The sequence below is a fragment of the Cyanistes caeruleus genome, chromosome 3 (genome assembly GCF_971803275.1).
Source record: "Cyanistes caeruleus chromosome 3, bCyaCae1.hap1.1, whole genome shotgun sequence".
Taxonomy (NCBI): Eukaryota; Metazoa; Chordata; class Aves; order Passeriformes; family Paridae; genus Cyanistes; species Cyanistes caeruleus.
Genome location: NC_141703.1, coordinates 89,565,285 through 89,588,150, shown reverse-complemented (window position 1 = coordinate 89,588,150; position 22,866 = coordinate 89,565,285). Strand labels below are relative to the sequence as shown.

At 36.3% G+C, this 22,866-nt stretch overlaps 1 protein-coding gene across 20 annotated transcripts in view; it reads left to right on the top strand.

Moving 5' to 3' along the window:
• STXBP5L (syntaxin binding protein 5L) overlaps positions 1-22,866 on the top strand; it is a 183,463-nt gene that overhangs the window by 134,769 nt on the left and 25,828 nt on the right. For 5 of the 20 annotated variants that reach the window (XM_086884030.1, XM_086884031.1, XM_086884043.1 and 2 more), the window contains exons 20-21: positions 1,199-1,270; positions 7,935-8,000. The exons of 1 other annotated variant lie outside the window; for it this stretch is intronic. In XM_086884030.1, the coding sequence (XP_086740156.1) occupies positions 1,199-1,270; positions 7,935-8,000 (138 nt within the window). Of the gene's footprint in view, positions 1-1,198; positions 1,271-7,934; positions 8,007-15,419; positions 15,471-22,866 lie in introns of all 20 variants that reach the window. 14 more of the 20 variants (XM_086884036.1, XM_086884037.1, XM_086884046.1 and 11 more) reach the window with 6 other exon arrangements.

Here is a 22,866-nt window from a genome sequence, read left to right as displayed (position 1 = left end):
CAAATTAAGTATTTCATTAGTGAAGTTCTTAATATAAACCGACAATATAAATTTTAAAATATGCTGCTAAGAGGATCACAGTAAGTCATAACTGTTATTATGCGTTGTACTGTAAATATTAATACTTCAGTAGAGCTAAATTTTACCATACTTTGTTGGTTATCTGAACATTTAATTGTATGAGAAAAAGTCAGATCATCTGTTTCAAGTCTTTCCACTTGACATATTCCATAGTAACATTCAACAGTCAGACACAATTATGAAATGTGTTTTGCATAGTTGTGAAGTTTTATAATTAAATTTTAAAGTATCTTTGAAAGTGTGGAGTTTTAAATCTAACCCTTAAATTATAAGAGCAAGAGATTATAGTGGGTTTATGCCATCAGCATTTCCATCAGCAGACCCTGCACTGTATCATGAAATCCTACTTCTCCATAGAATTATGGGAAAAATATATTTTTTAATTGGGAATGTGTTTATACTCCAAACAGAAAGTAAAATCTAGAGGAAAATTTATAGAGTAAAATACAGGTTTTCAGGCCTACTTCTGATCCTGAAAGACCATTTATCTCACTTTCTATGCATTTAATCATGGCAACCTTATTTCCCATCTGTGCTAAGTGTTAAATATGCAAATTTGGCACAGCTGAGGAGAGAAGAGACAAGCAGCTTCAAGCTACCTTCAGCTTCTCTGTCTGGTTTCAGGCAGCCTCACAGCAGTTCCCTAAGAAATGTGAGTAGCTAGCCACAAACACCATGCTGCAGAACTCTGTACAAAAGGTGGAGGATTGGTCATGTAGAAAAAGCTGTTATCAGCACTGTATCACAGAGGGTTTTCCTCTGTCAGTGGCAGTCTGGGCCAATCCTTCAAGGCGTCATTCCAGCTATCCCGTGCTGCCAGAATGGAGCCCACTGGGGATAAATGGCCACTAAGAAGGATTGAAACTTCTAGATTACTCATAAAAACTATGCATCTAAAAAAAGCCTCAGCTGCTTTCTCACCATCCATCCCACATCCTTTACTTTTTTGATTATTTTTCTTGTTATATCTCCCAATTGGAAGGTAAGCATCTGCTGAAATTTCTTCACCTTGGCTGTTCTAGATGCTGGTTATGATATCACTTCCTTTCACTTTAGACTGTTTTTTCTCTCTTTCCTCTGCCTGCTGCTGATGCTGGTGTACTGGCATGTTCCAAAGACAACTTTTGCATGCGTGGCCTGTCTAACTTTTATCCAGATTTAACGAAACGGATCCGTACTTCCTATCAGAGTAAGTTCCATAAAGGTTAGGCAAAAAGCTTTATCATGATTGGACTATGCCTGACTTAAACCCATGTGTCTGTGCTTTGTAATGTGTTTTTTAAAACACATTCAGCATGCATGCAAACTTATTACATTTTGTGATGTCAATCATGCTTATTTTTGACAATTACTGTATTATATAGAAATTCTTTTCTTTAAAAAGAAAGTCAAAGAGAAGACCTCAGTGTTATATGGAACAGATTGGGCCTTAGAAATTATTATTCAACAATGTTATGTTCTTGGTGACAGTATCTTTCTTTGATTTTATATTTGTTTCCATGTACCTTTACTGATATGAAGCATTTCTTGTTTTGCAATGGCACTATCTGTAGTTACCAATTAATTCTTCCATTTTTTCAGAAGAGCAATGTGGCTTAAAAAAGTATCCAATGGATTGGATACTGTGAAATTTAGAATTTTAAATATCTTGGTTTCGTACTTAAATATTTGCCTTTGGGGAACCGTCCCGTGCCTCTGATCTTTGATGGGGAATATAAAGTGGGCATAAAAATGCATACATCGAAGAGGGTTATGAAAATTCAGGTTTTTAATATCTTTAAATTTTGAGTTATACTGATATGAAATTTAAATATTAGTATTCTTCACTGCAGAATGCAGTGAACAAAGCTATAATTAATTTTGCAAAAATGACTGTTCAACAGATGAGCCATACATATCTTAATTAACTGCAGTGCTTATATGTAATTAGGTCTCTAGGATGCCTCTTTTAAAAGAACTTTTCACAGAACAAGGGGATAGGCAATTTTATGTTAAATATTCAGTATAGGCAGGATAAAGGAGTTATCCTGGCAATTGTTTTATCATCTCTCATAAATACAAAGTTTTGTAGCTATTGAAATACATTTGTACACTTGCAAGACAAATTCTGTTGCATCCCTCTAGGCTGATTTCCATTACTTTATTTCATGATAGTTCATAAAAGTTGGTCTCTTTTAGTTAAAAGACTAGTCCAAATATAAATTCAGTAGTTCATAGAAAGGTTTGGTGTATGATGCCTTTAAGTCTATTAGTCTGATCCTGCTATTTGAAGTCTGTAACAGAGAGCCTGAGTGGCAGCAGTCAAATGTTTGGGGTTTTTTTTCCTCCCCTAAAAAACTAATAAATTCTAAGGGCAAAAATTGCCAGTGTTTTCATTGAGAATTACAAACATAGACCATAGAGTCTTTCATAGCTGAAAATATATTATCTTGTTTCTGTCTTCATCCCTATAGTTGGAAAAGTCTGCAAGATCTTCCTGTGAAGTATTAGTCTAAGTTTTAGGCAAGGTCATTAACAGCTTAATTTCTTTTCTCAAAAATGGTTTGGTTCTTGCTTTTGTCACTTGATACTTATATTGGAGTATATATTTTATGATCTGAAAGATGCATCAAGCAGTAAGGTGAAGAACAGGACTAGAATCTGTCACAGACTGAAAATATTGTGCAAAGTCATTCTCAAGTTGTGCTTTGTTATATCTCTTATCTGAGAGATTAATTTTAAGAGGGGTATTAAGAGTAGAATCTGGATTTTGCTTACAAGATTATCTTCTCTCATAAGGGATGGTGGGAAAAGTAAATTATTTTTGGAAATTATGTAGTTGAAGCTGATATTATGACAAAAGCAGGAGCAGTCATGTGATAACAGAAGCATTAAGTCTAAACTTTTAAGAGTTATATCAATGAAAATGGAAGTTAATGGGAAGATAGATGAGTAGTTGATTCAATTAAGTAATGAAGCAGAAAGATAATTTCATGTGGATCAGTATGAGAAAATAAGACTTGTAGGCATTGAAGCCTAAGAAGAGATTATCAGTGAGCAAGATACTTAGATTTTTGTTGGTCATTTTAGAGGTGGTTTGCAGGAAGAGACAACGTGATTTAGTGTCCAGCCTAATTATGAGAGATAAAGTGTGACGTTCAAAGATGTAACCAATATTATGGACTAGAGTATCAAAGAAGACAATGATGCTGATAGTTCTCTTGATGCAGTAAAGAGGACACTTGACCACAAAACAAACAAACAAACAAAAAAATAGAGTTCATCTTGGCAATGTTAAGTTCATATTTGGACACTCCTGAGTAGATTTTAGAAAGACAGCATTTCTACTCTAATTTGGATGGAAGAAATCCAAGATGTGTATTTATGAATCACTAGGGATATATTTATATTTATTTCCATCTTTATACAAAATAATCTCTTCAAATACTGTGCCAGAGAAAGAAAGTGTTGATATTTCAGTCTGGGACATCCTGCAACTGAACAGGGAAAGGGGAAAAAAAAGAATGAACATGTAAGAGGAAAGAAGCAATATACTGTAGAAGAGAGACTTTCCAGAGGAAAGACGTAATCAACAATGTCAAGGACATCCAATATGCAAAGCACAGTGATGGAATAAATGTTTTGAATTTTAGCCAATAAATCTGTAGAAAGCTTGATTATGGTTGCATATTTAAAGTGGGCTCAAATGCACCCAGAGTGGACTTAGAGCATTAAGGCAGCACATTCTCAGGTTTGGGAGGTAAAAGTGGGAAAGGGAAACAAGGAGAGAAGAAATGTAACCAATTCTAGATATACACAGTGAAAGAGACTGGAACTTGTCTGATCAGTGAAGTAATTTGAGGAAAATAAGAAGCTAAGATGAGCATAAGAGCAGAGCTGGGGATAACTTTCATGTGTTGATGACTGGTTCTATTCGCTGTAACATCTGCAGCCACTTCCCTTTGTAGCAAGATTATATGACAAGCTAAATAAAATAAATTTTCCATGTTGTAATGCAGAATAATGTGGTTCATTGTTGTTTGGTTGGTTTTCTTCTTCAGTTGAAATCAAGCTTTACATGTATTACCTGATTTTGGGTAACATGCATTGAAATACTAAAACAAGTACATTTATTGCATCTAGAGGGATAATGTCTGCAGCAGAATATAAAAATACCAAAATGATGCAAAAGGAATTTGCATCTCCTACTAAAAATTCATACCATCTGTTGGTAGAACAAGAAAATAGTCTTTGTGAAGTATCCAAAATGTTGTCAAATCCAAAGGATGTTGATACATTGCAAAATAATTTTCATAATGAAGACTTTTTCAGTGAGAAGTCCTTGTTCCTCCCTCAGGCCAATCCCTTGAGAGGGGATGAGCAGAAGTAACCTTGGTCCGACAGAAGGACACAGAAAACTCTGCTATCAATCATTGTATATCAGTAATTGACACTTTAATTCACACCTAAGAAGCTAATAAAAGTTGAGCTTAAGTCAACAGCTATGTTCTGAATTAACTTCCAAAGAATGCATGTATAGATATGTATATGTAGGTATATAAACATAAAGAAAACATAGTATGGTAATTCAATGTGAAGATGGGGGATTAAGATAACACTGAGATTATTTTATTGACTTGTGAATATGATAACTTATTCATAATTCATTTATTTATAAGCAAAGATGTGATGGGTTTGAATACTTTAGAGTAAATGATCAGTCTGAATCATTCAAACATAGAGATGGAAATTTCAAACATAATTTTAAATTATGGGTTCATAAAAGTTGTCACCTCATACTAGTATGAGTTTTTATCCTTGAATAGAAAGGAAATAAAAATCTTACTAAACTTAGAAAAGTACCTATAGGACATGTCTTTAGAAGTGTTTAATGTCTTATGTTATATATTTGCCTCTTGTACAATTTAAATATGTTTACAATTTGCTCAAATCAAAACCAATTTCTTTATAATGGGCATGGGTATATCTTCTCTCAGATGGTTGTTCACATTCCTAGTCGGGTTTTTGCCTTTATTTTTACTACAATATTCCTCTTGCTCTAGGTGGACTTAAAATTTGCTGGAGTGGTGGTTTTGGGGGGGCTAAAAATAGCTAAAATATCTTGGGGCACAAACTGCCTACAGAATTCAAAATGGAAAGTGAAAATATTTTTTTAATCTCACTTCAGTAGCTGTTGTAGTCTCTGACATTTGAGGGAAGCTGAGGTTCATGGAAATATTTATACATGGTAAATTATTGAAAATATTTAGTTTGGTTTCCTTAAAAAGGAAATGAGAGTAAAAAATTAGCAGTAGTACAAGGAAAAGCTTGAGAGCTCACTTTCTTATCTCAAAGGGAAACATTTAGTGGAATCAAAGGTAATGCATAAAAATTGACGAATATGTGTTTATCCTTTTCAGTGAATGATGATTGAGCAATTCATTGCCTTACAACATCTTCAGAATTTAGAATTTAACAAGATTAAAAGAGACTTTGGATAAATGGGTGTGTAATGAGCAGAACTCATTATAATATTTCAAAGCAAGAAAGATTTATGGCAGGAGAAAATTTGCAAGTACAAGTACTTAACCAATCTAAGTGAGATTAAGCCAGTGCTCTTGTGCAGGGCACATGGTACCACTTACATTTCACATGGGGATATGTTCCACTTCTTTAAAGGCATCTCTTGGTGGTCATTGCTAGGGGTGACAGTGGCTTGACAGAAAGTCAAGCTTTGTAGAGAAGTTCACATGTTCAACATTCTTAAATACCATAACATGAAATGTATCTTTAATGTTTTATGTTGCAAATTGTGCCAAATGTGAAGAAGTCATGGTCTTCCTACTGCAGTTGCTCTTGGGTGGTGCAGTTTGGTGTTTTTCCAAAGTCCATAGCACCATCATTTATATGGAGATGGGATATTCTTTTTATTAACTCCACAGTAAAAAAAACCAAATTATATAGAAGCAAAGAGTGACCTGGGATTTGATATTGTATCCAACACCAGTACTAATTATACAATGTTTAAAACATCTTAGACAAGGTATTAAAACTTCCCTGTCTCAAATGATGCATTTACAAATGAAACAATATAAGTTTTATTTATCCAAGGCCTCTGATGCTATGCAAATGTGCCAAAATTGCTCCTGCTGCACCTTGCAGACAGTTCTCCAGCAAAAATCAGTTCTGTCCCAAATCTCTAGGAGCATACAGAAACCTTGGGTTCAAGTGGAAGTAAGATCTGCTGTACTAGAGAGGCTTCCTAAATTATTACAGTTCCTGAACATTCTCGTAAAATCAAAATTGACTGAACTTGCAATTGATTGGAAAATAATTTTTTCTCTCAGATTTGAAGTGAAATCAAAGAAAGATTCAAGTACATTTTTCAAAATAAAAAATCTTTGGTTTTCAACAATAGCGTCTACTTTGGCAGATCTTGTTTCTTAAGTCAAGAGGAAGTATGTTGTTAATACTGACTTAACAGATTAAATTAATACTGCTGGTTTTCTAAAGGGGTCTCAGTGTTATTCTTGTGCTCCTGCATCTTCATTAGTGGTAGGAGCTTTTATTCTGCTGGCTGGGGCTCTGGATCCTCTCCAGTTCTTTTAGAAGTTCAAAAATACATTGTACTGAAGTTGTCAGTACTATGTTAAGGTTCCACTGGTTTTAATACTAAGAAAGCAGAACTGGTGACTGAGTGGCAGAATTTTCCAAAACACGAGTGTATATGAATTTTAGTGGTGAGGGTCTCTGCACCTGAGGGTCCAGAAACAATAAAAATTATAACATATAATCTTACAGGAGCCATGGTGCTCGTTTAAAGCATACTGAAAGGTTCTTGTAGGATGTTTGATTCTCAGGATGCAGCACAAGCAGAGTGTGTGTAAGTCCAGTATCAGTGTGACAGTAATGGACACCTGACTGTGGGCTCTGACCCGAGTGCCGTGGGGCCGCCTAGGTGGCATGTGAATGTCTGGGCAGGGCTGCCTGTCAGCGCCACGCTGCCGATGGCACGGAGTGCCAGAGCTCCTATAGCCATGGGGTGCTATGGGTACCTACAAAGGGTGCATTTGAATAGGCATGGCCAAGCTCAGTTCACCCACTCAACACTTAGCCCATGGTAAAGGATAGAATGAGCTCAGACTTTCCCTCCCTACCATGCCAAAAGGTGTTTGAACTTGAATGTTCAACCTGTGCCAAAGATGGATCTTTGTTTGCTCACAGAAACAAACTCGAGTTTATGCAGTATAGACTAGGATTGCTTTCCTGGTGCTGTCTTCCATGTAGGTGGGGTTCCTGACCAATATTTATAAGCCATGTATAAAGTATTTTGTAAAAAAATTCAGTGTTACACTCAGCCAGCATTATCAATGCTTCTGTGTCCTTTAAAATGACCTATCTTTGAATTCATGAGAGTTCTAATATTGCGCAGTAGCCATAATCTTATTTTTTTTTCTTCCCCTCTTTTAAGATTTCTTCCCTGCATTATGCAGGAGTTGAAAGCAGAGTTGTTTCCACATCAGTTTGACAGGGATGAATGAGTTTGAGTCATATCACAGACTTTTAAATTTTAAACTACACTTACTTGTTTTCTTTTGTTAGGTACAGTCACTCTTTTCTATCCCGAGGCACTCGGAAAACAAATCTGAGTTAACAAGAGGTGTGACTTTTTTTTTTTTTTTTTTTTTTAAACCAAGCCTAAATTGCTGCAGTGACAGCCTGATAACTGCACTTATCTGAAACAGATTATTTCCCTCTCATTTCACACCATTCCTTTCTCCAAATTGACTTTAAAGTGCAGAATATAATCAACCAAGAAAGTTGAAGCATGCCCTGTTAGATTGTAACTTAACTCTTTAACTCCATTTTTTCAGGCCTGACTGAACTCAGTGACAGTCCAGTTTCCCTGGAGCTTGAGCGTTGCAAGTCTCCCACTTCAGGTAAAGGTGATTGGCTTCTCTTCCTGCAGTCTTTATAAGCCATTCATGTCATACATCACTGTGTTTCATTAATCCCTAAGAAGTGAAGTGCATAGTTCCAAAAAGAAGAAATTATTGGACAAGCGTTTTTTACATAGCACAGTAAAATCCTAAGTCTGTTTCCATAAGGAAAACTTAAATGTACGTGGTGCATCTTGAGGTGAGCAGTGTGAAAACATTTGAACTAACAGGATCATGCAGGTATATTCCTATAATGTCCTCTAAGAAACTTGTTTCTCTGTTTTCTTAAAAGGCTTTCTAAGATTTTTTTCAGTAGGGAGTCCTTGTAATTCTATATGTATATATTATGCATACATGTACATGGAGAAATTATTTGAAATCAACAATATGGAGATGGTAAATTCTAGCCATTAGAACTCCAGTGCCTGATTTATGTAATTTACAATGAAAGCAGAACCTCAGATAAAAATATTTGTTTATCAGCCAGGGCAGGGAAATCTTGGCCACACAAAAATTCATAAATGTTTCCCATTTTACCCATAGTCCTTCAAAGGTGGAATTTGGCTCATTCCCAGAGACTTTTTCAGCAAGTGCCTACTCTACCTTGATCTCTTTTATGTGAGTTCGCTGTCTTAAAGATGGTTGCTAAGTGCTGTTTTCTAGTAGCTGACTTTTAAATGTTATGAAAAATAAGGAGTTGTAGCTGTGATATATTCATTTTGTTTATGATATGCATATCACACTTCTTTTCCTTGTAGTTTGGTAAGTATTGATAGATGTTTTTTTCCCCCTAAGTTATGGTAACAAATTCTCATAAGTACGCCATTCAAATTCTTTGTTATTGTTTCACATATTTTATGTGATAATAATGGGATACATTAACATTGAATGAAAGCTACTAATTAGTAATTCATAAAAGGCTGAAACTAATAAAAGTGTTTCCCTGACATACCAAGAGCTAAAACAAAACAGCTGCTTTCAAATATGTGTTTCCTTGTACTATTTGCAACCCAAAATCTGTAGACATGGCAGTAACAAAGTGAAATAGGCTATAATGGTATTGTTATAAACCTAGGAGCTCAAACCCTTGAGCAGGGCCTCAGAAACTCATGATATAGGCTTTAAAATAAAACATTTGATAGCTCAGTTATAATTAGGTTATTTATTGTGTGGCTCACTGGGATTCAACTTTTCACTTTTCAGAAATGAGCTAAAACCTTTCCTTTTCACTGAAAGTTAAGAGATGACTGACTTGGTAACCATATGTGCATATTCTTAGTTTTATAATGATGACTGTCTCCTATAACACTTTACTTTTTCTGCAGTTAACTTCAATTTTTCATTCTGCTAGTGCTCAAAAATAGCTCTCTTAGATAAATCTGAGATAATTTGCTCCAAAATGTATTCTGCTTTTTTCTGTTTTGGAGATATTCAGCAGGGAAAACAGCATATTTATAGGTGTTTCCTATTTTAGCACTTTCATGTTGTTTTCCAAGCTATATTTACATTTTTTTAAATGTGAAATCAGGTGCAGTTTTGTAGGAAGTAACTAATATTAGAGCTACTTTTTTAAAACAAGAAGTTTCTTTTACTGTAACTGATATTAATTATTTAATTATTGCAAAATTAAATTAATATTGCTTCTGCATACCTGCTGTAAAATGGGGCAGAACCCAACCTAGTCACCTGGAATAAGTGACTTCAAAACTGCACCCTCCAAAACTTGGGAGTGGAACTAATCCTGTGCTTAGCAGCACAGCCTCACACCTACGCCAGTCTTCTCACTGACTAATGTTTCTTGCTCATAGAGCACAGCTACATACTTATGGATCTGTCAGGCAGGGTCTTTCTACTTCCAGCCATGCCTTTATCTGTCTAAAGTCCATGCACACAGGCTCTGCAAGGAAAGTGTGCTGTGTTCCATAAGAGCCCCATGATCTTTGTGTTTGTAAAACCACTGACTGCGTTCCTCTGCTGAAACCAGACCAAGACTTGATCCTTCAGAAATTTAGCAAAACCAGAACAAACACTTGAACTGCTCTGTGAAGTGGTTCAAGTTGCTGCCCGATGGAGGAGGGCCTGCTGGGTATGACTACATAAGGTTGCAAAGACACATGGAATGGAGTTTAATTTGTAGCAGTTCGTTCTGGCTGCCAGAGCACATCAGCATCAGTTCTTCACCCAGCAGGGAAGTTCAGGCCAGGTACTGGCCCCGAGTGTGCTCAATGCATACACAGAGTGCAAACTGCTGGAGGGAACGAGCCTAGATGGCAAACACTGCACACATGATGGATGGCACAGTGCTGAGCATCTTCATCCTTAGCTCTGTCACAAGGGCAATGATTTGAGGAACAATGTTGCTGTGTTCACATGCGTACTTTGAGACTCCCAAGACAAAGCCTAGGAAGAATCCCTAGGGCACACTAATTGCTGATCTAGATGTATGTAGCTCTACATCTGAGAGAGCCATTAGTAGCTTTGTCAGATTTCCATTCCAGTCAGGCCATAAGAACAGTGCTGGGAAAGGCTTCTTGGAGAACTTGAAAAATCTCCCACCTCCTCATTTCTTGGTCTGATGTTGAACATTGCTTAGACTGCCTGAACTATCTCTGTTTCTGTGAAAAAATGATTTTGCCTGTAACATTTCTAGTGCTTGGCAATGTTTTAACCTCTGAATAAATTTCTGCAGACAGCCTAGGTCAAGTCAGTAATTTGGCTTTGTTGTTTCTCTTATCCCTGCCTCAAAGCAGAATTAGGCATTTGTGTGTTCTATCACTGATATGAGTGTTGGAACACTGAACAAGTGACTCAGGGCTGAAGAGTACTCCTTATTTCACATTCAGGGCTGGTACATAATTCAGTACAAATCCTACTTCTTCATTAAGTAATATTTAACTTGGTTCACAAGAATGTCTTTTGAGATGTTCCTTCTGTGCTACTTACTAAAACATGACTTTGCAGATGATATAATTGAAAAATCAGATTCCCATTCTGAATACCGTTCAGAATAGAACATAAACCATTTGATTAAAAGTTTTCTGAAATGCACAGTGACACACAGAGATTAGCAGCAAGTGAAGAAATATCAACCTTGCTTTTTAAGCAAGGAGGCAGAGGAGAGGAATAATCTTCCTTAACCGCTGGTATCTTGTTTAATTAAACTAGTATTTAAATACTATAGTGATGCATTTCCAACACTATAATGGAAAAGAAGTTAGTAATGCTATTTTAAAGATTCTGCTTATTTTTGGGAGGTGGCAATTTCCACTGTAAATGTATTCTGGATGTAGTAATATGTATGGAATAACACTGGTAAAAATTGTAGAACAAAAGAACTTCAAAAACTCCCAAACTCTTACCTATATAAAGCACGTTTCATGAGTGCAGTAAAACCAAAAGCCTCAGAGCATCCTGTTCTTACTCCTGCATGCCTTGCTTTTTCAAACTGCATTTTCACTTTTGTTTGTGATTTAGGGGTCAAAAGGGCTTTGTAGTACTTTCATTCTGCAGTGGCACATGAGAGCTCAGTAGCTCTAAAGCACTTGTCATGTAAGTGGTGCTGTATCAAATGCTTGAGTTAATTACTGTGTAATGTATTACAGAGCAATACCCATTCCAGTAAATTTTGTCTTTATTTTTATTATCTCATTAGGTAAATTTACTCAGGGTGTCTTAGAAATATCATGTGTAATATATATATAATTACTTATGTCCAATACTGTTTTAAACATTCATATGAAGCTTCATATTGAAGTGTATGGATGGGAATACACTGTGATTACAGGAAAATACAACTTTGATAGGTCATTTGATGTGTGAGATGCAATTGGAAGCTTTAGATTCCTTTCAAAGACCAGAAGGAAAGAATTTCTTCAATCTGTGTATAGGAGAGTGACTTCTCAAATGTTTATTCTAGAATGAAAATAGATTTATGTTTTTTCTTAAGAAGCACCGTTATACTGGGGACTTGCATCCAAAATGCTTTTAAGATTTTGAAGCTTAGAGAAGTCTGTGTAAAGATTCCCACAACTGATTCCCATGAGTTTTGAGACAGGTCCCTAATGGCAAGATCAAAAGTTTTTATACATACTATAATTTCCAAGTGCTGCTATTCCTTATTCATTTCATTGGTTAAATCTGCTGGGATGAGGCCTTTGCCATGCCAAACTCCTACTTTCCTATGTGAAGTGTTTTTAAAATAACTTTCTTTCAAGAAGAATATTAGTAAGTTTCTTAACAATCATTCTCTTTCTTACCTTGTGGGTAACTTTGAGTAGCTGAAGAGATTTGACTCCATATAATAATTATATTCTTCTGGAAAACAAGCTAGAAAGTAAACGTTTCAAAACATTTTGTGAGTCTGTAAAACATAGAAAGTAATTTATTTTGAAACCCAGTTACCGATAACAATGCAAAACCATTTCTACTTACCTATATTAAAAAGAATGTTAACTAGTCAGATGATAATTAGAGATTAGCTTCAGCAGTGTGGATATATTTTATCAGTATTTCCCATAAGCAAGGGAGCTTCTGAACAGGTGAATTGGTGCTTAAGTTCTTTAGAAGGGAGTTGTGTGTAGGGATTAGCAAGGAACAGGGAGCAGTGTGAGCTGGGGACCTGGGTTTGAGCCCTTGTGCAGCTCTGGTGTGGGGCTCAGGGTTCAAGGTGGCTTTAGCAGTAACTGGGACTGATACTTCTGAGTGTTAGCCAGGCAGAAGCTCCTTAGTAAAAAAAATCCTGTATGAAGTCACTTTCATTTTGTATAATATGAAAATCTGTGACCACAGTGCCTCTGTAGTAGCTATGGGAAATTCAGCATCAAATGCCAGAGCTGTGAGCGCATGTTTGTTTGTTGGTTGTGCCTTGGGTTTTGCTTGAAAGACTGAGAGGAACCATATGGCTGTGGAGCAGGATGTTATCAGGTCAGAAGACCTGCGTGCTCAGCTTAGCTGGCTGCTAGACTGTACCTGGGAACTCTTCCTCATCCCACAGCTGAATAATTTGACTCTTAACACTTGAAGCTCTTTTGGGTAGGGGCTGTCTTGCCTTATGCTGTGGCATCACAATTTCTGCTGGCTGCCTCCAGTGTGAATATAAACAAATAATGATAGCAGACAACTCTGCTGGCCTCTCAAACCTTTATAGACTCCATTCTCAAATAAAACTGGTTTTCAAAAGCTCTTTGTCAGCAAGATAGGCTTATGTGCATGATCCTTCTTTATAATAAATGTAAATATAGTAAAAAATTCATGATTTAGGTACTAAAAACAGGTTACAGAAACTGAACAGTGTGGATATTATTAATAGTTAAAAGTTAGTTTAAAAAAATTAATATAGACAGCTTAAACACAGTAAAGCATGAAAACATCCAGCTGCTTCTGTTGTTTTTACCCTCAAATATGGGGTCTATCAACAGTGATCCATGCTGTGTCCTAGTGCATCAGTGTCCAGCTGCCACGTGAAGGGTGTGCAGTTATCACATGGCAGCTCCCAAACCAAGCCAAGCAGACTCAGAGGAATCAGAAAGTCCAAACTTTGCGTGTGCTGTATGAGCCTGCACACAAATAGCTGGGAGCTCTTGCAGTTCAGACCTGTGTCACCATGTGAGAACAGCTGTGGCATGCGACCCAAGACACGTAATTCCTGCTGTACACAAACACCTGTAACCTAGAAATAGAAGAGGTTAGACTACCAATTTTCAAAGCTGCGTGATGACAGCACTAATTTAGCTACTCTAAGTCCTAATCTGTTAGCAAATTGTCCTACAGTTTTTCTTATGAATTGCTTTTCCTTTTTCAGAGGGTTGGTTAGGCCAGATGTTGTCCTTCCCCTAAAAAGAGATTATATCACAAGTGATGCTTCTTTATAGCAGAGCACTGATTTTCTGGAGCAGTAGCCTCCCATTCACAGTCTAAAAGAGTATTTGACAGCTGCTCAGATAAATGGAATGGGTTTTTAAAGGCTGTTCTGAAAATCAAACTGCTCCTTGTGTAAGTGTCTAAAATGGACGTTGGTGCCTAACACCTGGTATCCAAAATAGAGAATTTTTATGTAGTAGTGTTAGGGGTGTGTATTTTTGATGTCAGGCTGATCTGGAGAGACCTCTTCTGAATGAGTCCTTCATGTCCTGAATTAAAGTTACCTCTGCAGATGGGTCGCTGGGAGGGCTGTGCTGGTTCTACTGATAGCAAAATATTGCTTAAGAGCCTCGTGGCTTCCCCTACTCATCCCTGAAGAGAAAAACATTTAACATAGGTGCTGGCTGGTTTTAATTCTGCCACATTGCAGGCTTTGCTAAAGAATACAACAGAAATTTTTTTTTAGGGATTTTGTGACTTAGTTTCTGTTCTGGGCATCCTTTTGACCTAAAATATTACTAAATACAAACTACAATGAATTTGTTCCTTATATTAATATATTCCTGTCACTGTAGCACTTACCAGTGCTACACTTACTAGTTCTTTAGAAGTATAATAATAGTAATATAATAGTTGACAAATATTTGATTGTTCCTTCTAGTAACAGCATGGGTAAGGGGTAAAAGCCAGAAAACCATGTGAGAAAAATAATTATTACAAAATTAAATAACCAAATTGGAATTCAAGTCTTCTGAATAATTAATAAAATATTTCTTAAGGCATTCTTCTGATAAATTCAATGCCATTTTGACTGCTACAAGACATGCTTTATTTCAGTTCTCTGGTGTTCATTGTTTGAAAATGTGCTCATGTGTGAGGAAATGAAAACATTTTTGAACAGAAGCAAAATTACCAGTTTCTTGCATAATTGGAACACAACAAATAATTAAACCTTCACTAAATTGAGTGCAATATTTTGATGACTAGATAACACCACATTATGTCCTGAAGCTGCTGTATTTCGTTTCTGTGCAATGTGTCTTCCTTTCCATAATATTACTACAGTATGTTCTGGCCCCATAACCTCTACAATATGCCCTCTCTTTTTCAAATTGAGGTGTGATGTCATCAGATCTCATCATTTCATTGCACCCTCTTATTAAATTGGTTTGCAGGTGTTTAAATATTTGTGATATGCTGCATAGCCGGCATTTGCAATATTTGCCTTAATCCCATTTGTGGTTTCGTTTTTTATCATTCCTGTCAGCACAAGGTAAGATATTGCAGTACACAGCCAAAGCTGTGTAAAACATCATTCAGTCCTTGACAGCTGGAGTAATTTTTTTTTCCCCAGTGCCACTTTGTTCAATTGCATTTATTTTGCTGAATGGTGTAAATGAAAATATTTAAACCATTATTCTGCCTTTATATGCTGATTAAAAGAAAAGTGCTACAAATTTGCAACATGATTTTAACCAGAAGATGGCATGTTGTTTTCCCTCACTCCTTTTTCTTTCTTACTTATTAACAACTGCCTTTCTCCTTTTTCTGTTGTTTCAGTTAAAGGATCAAGAAAGTTAAGTCTGCCAACAGATCTTAAGACTGATCTTGGTACGGTAGGCGAAAGCCAACAGCTTTAAACTTCCTTACATTCATTGGCAAAACATTTTACCAACTGATTCATGAGATAACACAATAACCTGAGAGGCTTTGTCTGAAAAGGCTTTCTAAAAACCACCTATTAACCCATACAGTTCTGTTGGCAGCTCTCAGCATTTTGCTTGTTTAATATTCATTTATTTCATGTAGACATATATTGCCAATCATTACACACTGTGTGTGTAATACTTTATTCTGAAAAAAGCTCCAGAAGTTTTTCCAAGCTGGTTGTTGGTGAATTCTGCCTATAATACCCAATGCATGCGCTGGTCTATTTTCTTTATTTGGTGTATGAATTGTGCCACAACAGTGATAAGACAATTGAACATCTGTATTTTATGGTGTTTTTGAATGTCTGAGGAGTCAGATTGGAAATCAGTCGTTTGTCTCAGTCCTCTCCTTGAGACTTACCTCATCCAGCTGTTAAATACATATCTTGCTGTAATCTTTTTTCTCAATTCTGCTTTAATATTTCAGTGGAAGTACATAGTGAGAGCACAAACTTCAACTCAAAAAACCTGAAATGAAAATTCTATAACTTGAATAACCTAAAACTGCTTGGAGCAGATAATGCAACAGCATGTCCACATAAAGAGTATTGTTCCTGGTATTTGGATTGGAATGTGTGGTTCACACAAAAAATTCTTAAAATTGTTTTTTAAATGTTCTCAGTCTCAAGGAGTTCTTTCTAGTTTTGCTTTCTTGGGAAGTTTCCCTCATAAGATGACAGAAAAAGCCAAGTAGCCATGCCTCATTACTTAGTGTCCCTTTAGAGATAAGTATTAAAGTTGGATTATGTCCTTGGCTAAGACAGCTGAACTTCATTTCTGTCACTGGGAATCATGTGCACCTATTAACCAAGGTAGCTCTTATTCTACAAGGCAAAAGTCAGGGGTATAAATATGTCTTTCACTTTATAAATGACTGAGGAACTTGGAAAACTGTCAATTGCTTCTGGTAAAGATTAAGTAAATAAATGTTGGAAAATCATTGGAAAATTCAATCCAAATTGTGCGGGTTTCAGAGTACAAAGTGATTCAGTTGAAATAAGTTTGAGAAACTAAGAGTAGAGGAATACACCTAAACAAAATTGGGAGTGGAAAATCGTAGTGCTCCTAATACTCCAAAAAGGTGAAAGAAGTAGGTAGCTATGGACCTGTAAAATTGATATTTATCACTAAAATAATGGGCAGCTATTAAGAGGGAAGGTGAATACCTTAGAGTATCAAAATAGCCACTGGATGAGACTTAAGATTAAGCCATATTCTACAGATCAAACTTCTTTTATCAGTATTATTAAAAATACATTGCCTTGAAGGACACATAGCATTAAATAACTTTAAATCCTGAAGCATAAGACAAGCAAAAGATAAACTTAATGGGCAAAAGACTGGATTTAGTGGATTTTGAAAAAGAAAGAAGTATACCATTGTAATTAGAATTGGTGAGAGCTTTATTGTGTAGTATCAGATGCTGCATATCAGAGAAAAAGTTACCTTATCAGGCTTCCTGTAATCATGCTGGGAGTGGGACAATATTGTAAGCTTTGCCTAGAGTATACTGACAAATTGCAGGCAGATTTATATTTTACAAACCCCAAACAAACATTTAAAAACTGCCCAGGAAACCTCAAGGACTGGGGAGCAGGGTAAAAAGCTCCAGAAGTTAAACAAATTTGACCTGAAACGGTAGGAAGCATGATGATTCATTTTAAATATATGACATATGTGAGGAACTTAGAAGATTAATGGAATGCGTAATCCTGGCTATAGTTTTGAATTTGGAGTAGTCATGTTTCTACCATTCCTTTATTTGCTTGTATTCATTATTTTTTAATAGTATAGAACAAGTTAGGTATCAAATAAAATGAGCCTAAGAAGGTCGAGTTCAAACTAGTGGAATGCCACTGATTCCAAAAGCTTCATAAGCACTGAAAGGTGTGATCAAATTGTCACTAAAGTATCCTCTTTGTTGTTAGTGCTGCAGCAATCAGGTGTCCTGTGCTCAGATTATCCAGAAGCTAAGGATGAAGCATGTGGAAGCATCATTCAATGTATAAACTGGCAGATACTCATGGATAATCAACAGCACAGAGAAGTTTAGAAAAGGAAAAGAAAATGGACTAAAAAACTCAGTTGAAAAAATTCAACTCTCGTTCATGACTGTTTTAGAAGGGGAAAATACTCTTGTCGATTATTCTAGCCATTAAAACTTGCTGAATTATAGATTGCTTATTTTACAACAGGCTGGGAAGAGCTTCCCTTTCCCAATATAAGGAGCTACATTTAGATGAGAATTCCTGGAAAAGGTGATGACCGCATTTCAGTTACTTCTGCTCCAAAATGTCCTGGCCACACTGTCAGAGCTCTTGGAGATAATTTAGCCATTATTTGGCTGTGGCATGAGATTGTCTCCACAGTCTGAATATTCAGGGGCTAACAATAGTTTTTGGCCCACACTTCTTGTGAAGATATTCAGGTCACCACTTTGAAATGGTAAAACATTGTCCATGCATCCCATTGGCTCTGGCTCGTAGCTTTTTAGAGAGTGCTGATACATCGCCCACTCTCAGCAGCGACTGCAGCTAATTGGGACATACATTAGCATTTGGCAGCTCACAGTTCCGCTCCCTTCTTATGATCTGCCTCGTGGAATGTCCTTGCTTTCACTTTGCTTTGAATTGTAAATAGTAGAGGTTAAGTAGAAGTTAAATCTATTTCAGGTGGAGGTGTTGCCAGTACTGGAAATTGCTTGGGGAGTAGTTTGCTATCATTTAGGGGAATAATGTGTGATCTGATGACTCAGGGTGTTCTTGTTAAACCTCAGCAGGATTTTCATGACCAAAGGCGCTTTGGGACTCCACTTTGACCTTTATATGACTGAAGTTGATTTCAGCTTCTTTTTATTTTGATGTGGTGGTTATTATCTCTCCTTGCTGAAGCGCTTGTTACCTGTGGATGTTGTAGCTCCACACAGAAATGAGTGATGTGGCACAGGAAGGGATACACTGAAACTTCTTGATAGGTTTAGCTCCTGCAGGTCACAGCAACCCAGTGTTTATCTGAGTTGACCAGAAGGAAGATGTGGCAATGCTGCTGCATAGACTGTACAGCTTCTCTATTACCCTTCAGAGGCAGCTCTGAATAATAGTATCTTTATTTTTAAACCTAATAATGTTTCCCAAAGTCTTCTGAACAGATCATCCTTGTTTCCTTGAGGTGTTTCACAGAAACTAATTATGGGTATAATCCTAATTTCATTTAATCAAGTGGAGAGTCTGAGATAGATCCAGACACATAGAACTGCTTTGAAATGAGAACTTTCTAACTTTGCTTCACCATCCACTTCAAGCATCACCTTGTATTTTTCCTTTTAGAAAATATTTCTGCTCATTTCACTAAAAGCTTTTAAAGGTTCCAGCTGATCACAGGGAACCAGACAGAAGCCATAGCTAAAGATGGGGGAGAGTCAGTAACTGCTGACTTTTCTAGAATTACTGTGAACAGATGGTTTGACTGTAAGGAATTATGCCAACACCTAGACTTTATTAATGAAAGAACAAAAGGAAATGCAAATATAAATCGACATATTTTTTTTCTTTCTTTCATCACTAAGCTGTGATCTTCAAAATTTTAATATATTTTCCTATGCTTTTGGCAGATACTTATAAGCAGTGAATGAGTCAAGGTAATGTCTTCCATTTTATACAGCAGTGAAAATCTAGAAAAATTACCAAATCTCATTTCTTTCAGGGGTTCAAAAAACATTCTAAGGCAGAGGCCCAAAAACTTAAATTCTGAAAGCTGGCTCCATAAAACATAATTGCAAGGATAAGATTAAGGATAAAATTAAGAATCTGGGGTTATGGGTTTGTATTTAATTTTGTCCATTATGGATGAGGTTTGTGGAATCTGTTTGATTTATATATATATATATATATATATATGTATTTATGTGTTGGTGATAGTTATAATATGAAAATAACCACCATTTGATGCCTTTGTATTTTATTGACAAGGAAGCATCACTTCCTGGATGCTCCCAAGCCTATAAAACAGTATCTGAATAAATGAAACCTCGTTTCCATTTTAAGAATGAGCAGAGGGGTTATAGGAATTCTTGCTTTAATTTTTCAAAGTATTTACAGCAGAAATTAGGCACTCACACAATTTTGAAGTTTTTAATCTGTTTTTGCTTACTACTGCATTGGACAAACTGGTAGATTTTAGGTGGAGTATTCTGTATTGATTTATCTGGATCTGTAGTTCTGTTTATAAGGCTAAAGAACATTTCAGAAATTTTGAAACTATATGAGTTGCTTTCCCCCTTGGTATGACTTTGTAGAAAAGGCAATCCAGACATCCAGCTGTACCAGTGATTTTCTTTAAATGCTTGGCAATATACATTGAAAATTATTTGTATTTTTGCATGATAAGGATTTTAGGGACTGTCCAGTGTATGTCTCCTTCCAGAAGGGTAGAGGAACTTTCTGTCCCCTTCTCAGTCTGAAAGTACCATCTGAGCTGAGGAATCATCTGAGCTCTGCTTCTAGGTAGACTCACAGCATAAAATCAAGGTTGGAGGGGGCCTCTAGACCCCCCAGGTCTAGGTTGTCTAGAGCCCCATCCTGCTCAAAGCGGGTCAGACTACACCAGGTAGGTCAGGACAGTGTCCAAACAATTCTCACAGCACTTGATCTGCAGTCTGGCAAATGCCAAATACCAGGGAAGGACTTCACCCCTCAAGAGGCTGCCTATGCTCCTGCTGAGTCAGTGGAGGATGGGCTTTGCCTTTTCTGCTTCAAGTTTGGTCACTATGAAGGTGCAAAACATTGTGAGCTGGACTAAAGTCTTTCACTTTTACAGAAATGGTTTTAAACCTTTAGTCTTTCAGCTATTTCACATCTTGAGCCTTGGATTTTGATATTCTGTATTGAAGACCCTACTGGACAAAAGTCTCTTAATCTTCTGAAGGTCAGGTGTATGACAGCACCAGTTTCTTCCTTCCTTAAGTAGGAGAATGTTTATAGTCAAACATTTTTAAAAGAGAACTTCATATTTAATGAATATATTAGTACTCTACCAGTCCAAATAACCAGAATTTTAAAAAAGCATCAAGATAATTCAGTTATTATAGCAGAATGCACATTGCTCTGTGGTTAGATTTCAGAGCAGAAAGGGGCTGTGTTCTAACTTCTAATGCTACCAGAAAAAGAGAAAAAAAACAAACATGAGAATTTTACAAGAAAGTAGTTAAAAGGAAAGGTAAGTGCCTTAAACTGTACAAAAAATGTCCTAACTAAAGTGATTATCAGTAATACAGTTAAATTTCATCACAAAGGAATTGCAGTGAAATTTGGTAGCTAGAAAAACAAAACAATTAAAGATCATCATACATTTAGGAATGGGTAATAAAATTATATGCACCTGCTAGCCTCCACTGTAACAGGTACTCACTGTTCCCAAGTTCTTTGGTTTTACATAAAGAAGAGTTCTTTATTGAGGTCTTCAAAGGTAAGTCATTTTCCACTCCTTTCAAACACTGCAGACATACACAGGCTATTCTTCCATTCTGGGGTCTCTGTTCACCTCTCAGGTTGTAACATTTTTCATTTTTAAAAACAGAGAATGAATGCCAGTTTTTTCCATGGTGAAAATGCAGGTGCAGTGCTACACTAAGGGGTGCTCAGGACAAGTTATTGATATCCAGGTGGTCTTGTGGTCCATTCACTCTGCTTGCATGTTTCAGTGTTGTGTTCTGTGCAGCTCAGGATTTATCACGTTTCATGCTTTTGTTTCAGAATTCAAACAGGTTTTCTGTCTTCTGTTTTCCTGTTTATTGCACAAAGCATAGCAACCATTTTTTGTTGGATTATTCTGTGGAGGCACACTGAGTGCTGTGTACTTTTTGAGACAGTTCAGTAGTGTGGCGTTACATGATCACTAGAAATTCAGCAGATGAATCTGAGGGGCAGAGTTAGATCCAAGTAGTCCAAAATTTTCCCCCAGGTCTTCGGGAGCAAAGCTGGATTTGCTTGTAGGTTTGCACTGCCAGGTTTTATCTTTTCAGATATGATAATGTAGAGGTGATGTTATGACATATGATAATGTATTCTCAATGTTTTTAATTTGGAGAGTGTTTATTTTGTATTTTTCTTTTTTTTTCACAATTTCAGGCCAAAAAAAAAAATAGTAGTTTAAAAAGAGAATCTGACAGTGGTCTGACAATGCACTTAATGTTTTCATCCACTTCACAGTATTTTGTTTCTCTGACAAATACATCTATTCATCCTGCTTTCAAAAAACATGGTGATTTTAGAGCAAAATGTACGATAGGTTTTTGTTAGCATAGGCAGAATTGCATTATAATATGCAGACAGTATGTTACAGTGACAGCATATTATAGTGGACCTAAATATTCTACCAGCATGTCATTAGGGCAACTCTTCCTTCTTCTTCAAACTGATGAAGACTTGATATCAAATGCACATTTTTGTTGGTAGTGCATCTGTATTAACCTCATCTGCCAGGGCTTTCACCTTCTCTCCTGCCTGGCTGACAGAACTGCACCAAAGGAAACTTGTGCTTTGGACTTTTTAAGGAAATTTCTTTTTAATAAATTTCTTAAAATTCTTAAATTTTATGGCATCAGTCTTTGTTCTCAGTAATGAATATTCACTCTATTGCATTAATTTTTACTATTTACAGGCAAACCTAAAACTGTTTTTGGGGACAATTTTGAGATTACATTTTTTTCTTAATTCAAATGTGTATCTCATTTGCTGTGTAAAAATAAAGGTTAGTCGCCACCATAATCATTAATCAAAATCTAATTTATTGGTAATACACAAAAAATCCCCCAGTGGAAACAGATGGATTTTTCTTCACTGAAAGAGTAAAGACTGTATTCTTCAACAGTTGTTGAGAAGATTCTCTGAGACTTATTTTTCAGGTTCTTTCTGTTCCATATTAAAGCATTTCTCTGGTTCTCTTTGTGTTCTTGTCTTCTCTTTTATTGATTACTTCCTTACAACTTAAGATGATATTATAATGCTTCTAATTATGGATATTTATATTCCTTTGTCTCAGCCTCTCTCAAATCATTAGTTAAGAAGGTTTTCAGCTAGTTTTTCTGTTTGAATTTATCCTTGTTAGAACTGAAGGAACTGGTTGCTCATATTCTTTCCTGATTTTTTGTGTCTAGTGTAAAAAATTGCTAGGCACTAACTGCAAATGAGTGCTTCTTTCTTACTGACATTTTCATTACATTTGGCTTTAAGAAGTGTTCATCTTTTTTGCTGGTAAATTGTTGGGCTCTTTTGCTTTTTTGTAGAGGTCACCAAGTTGTT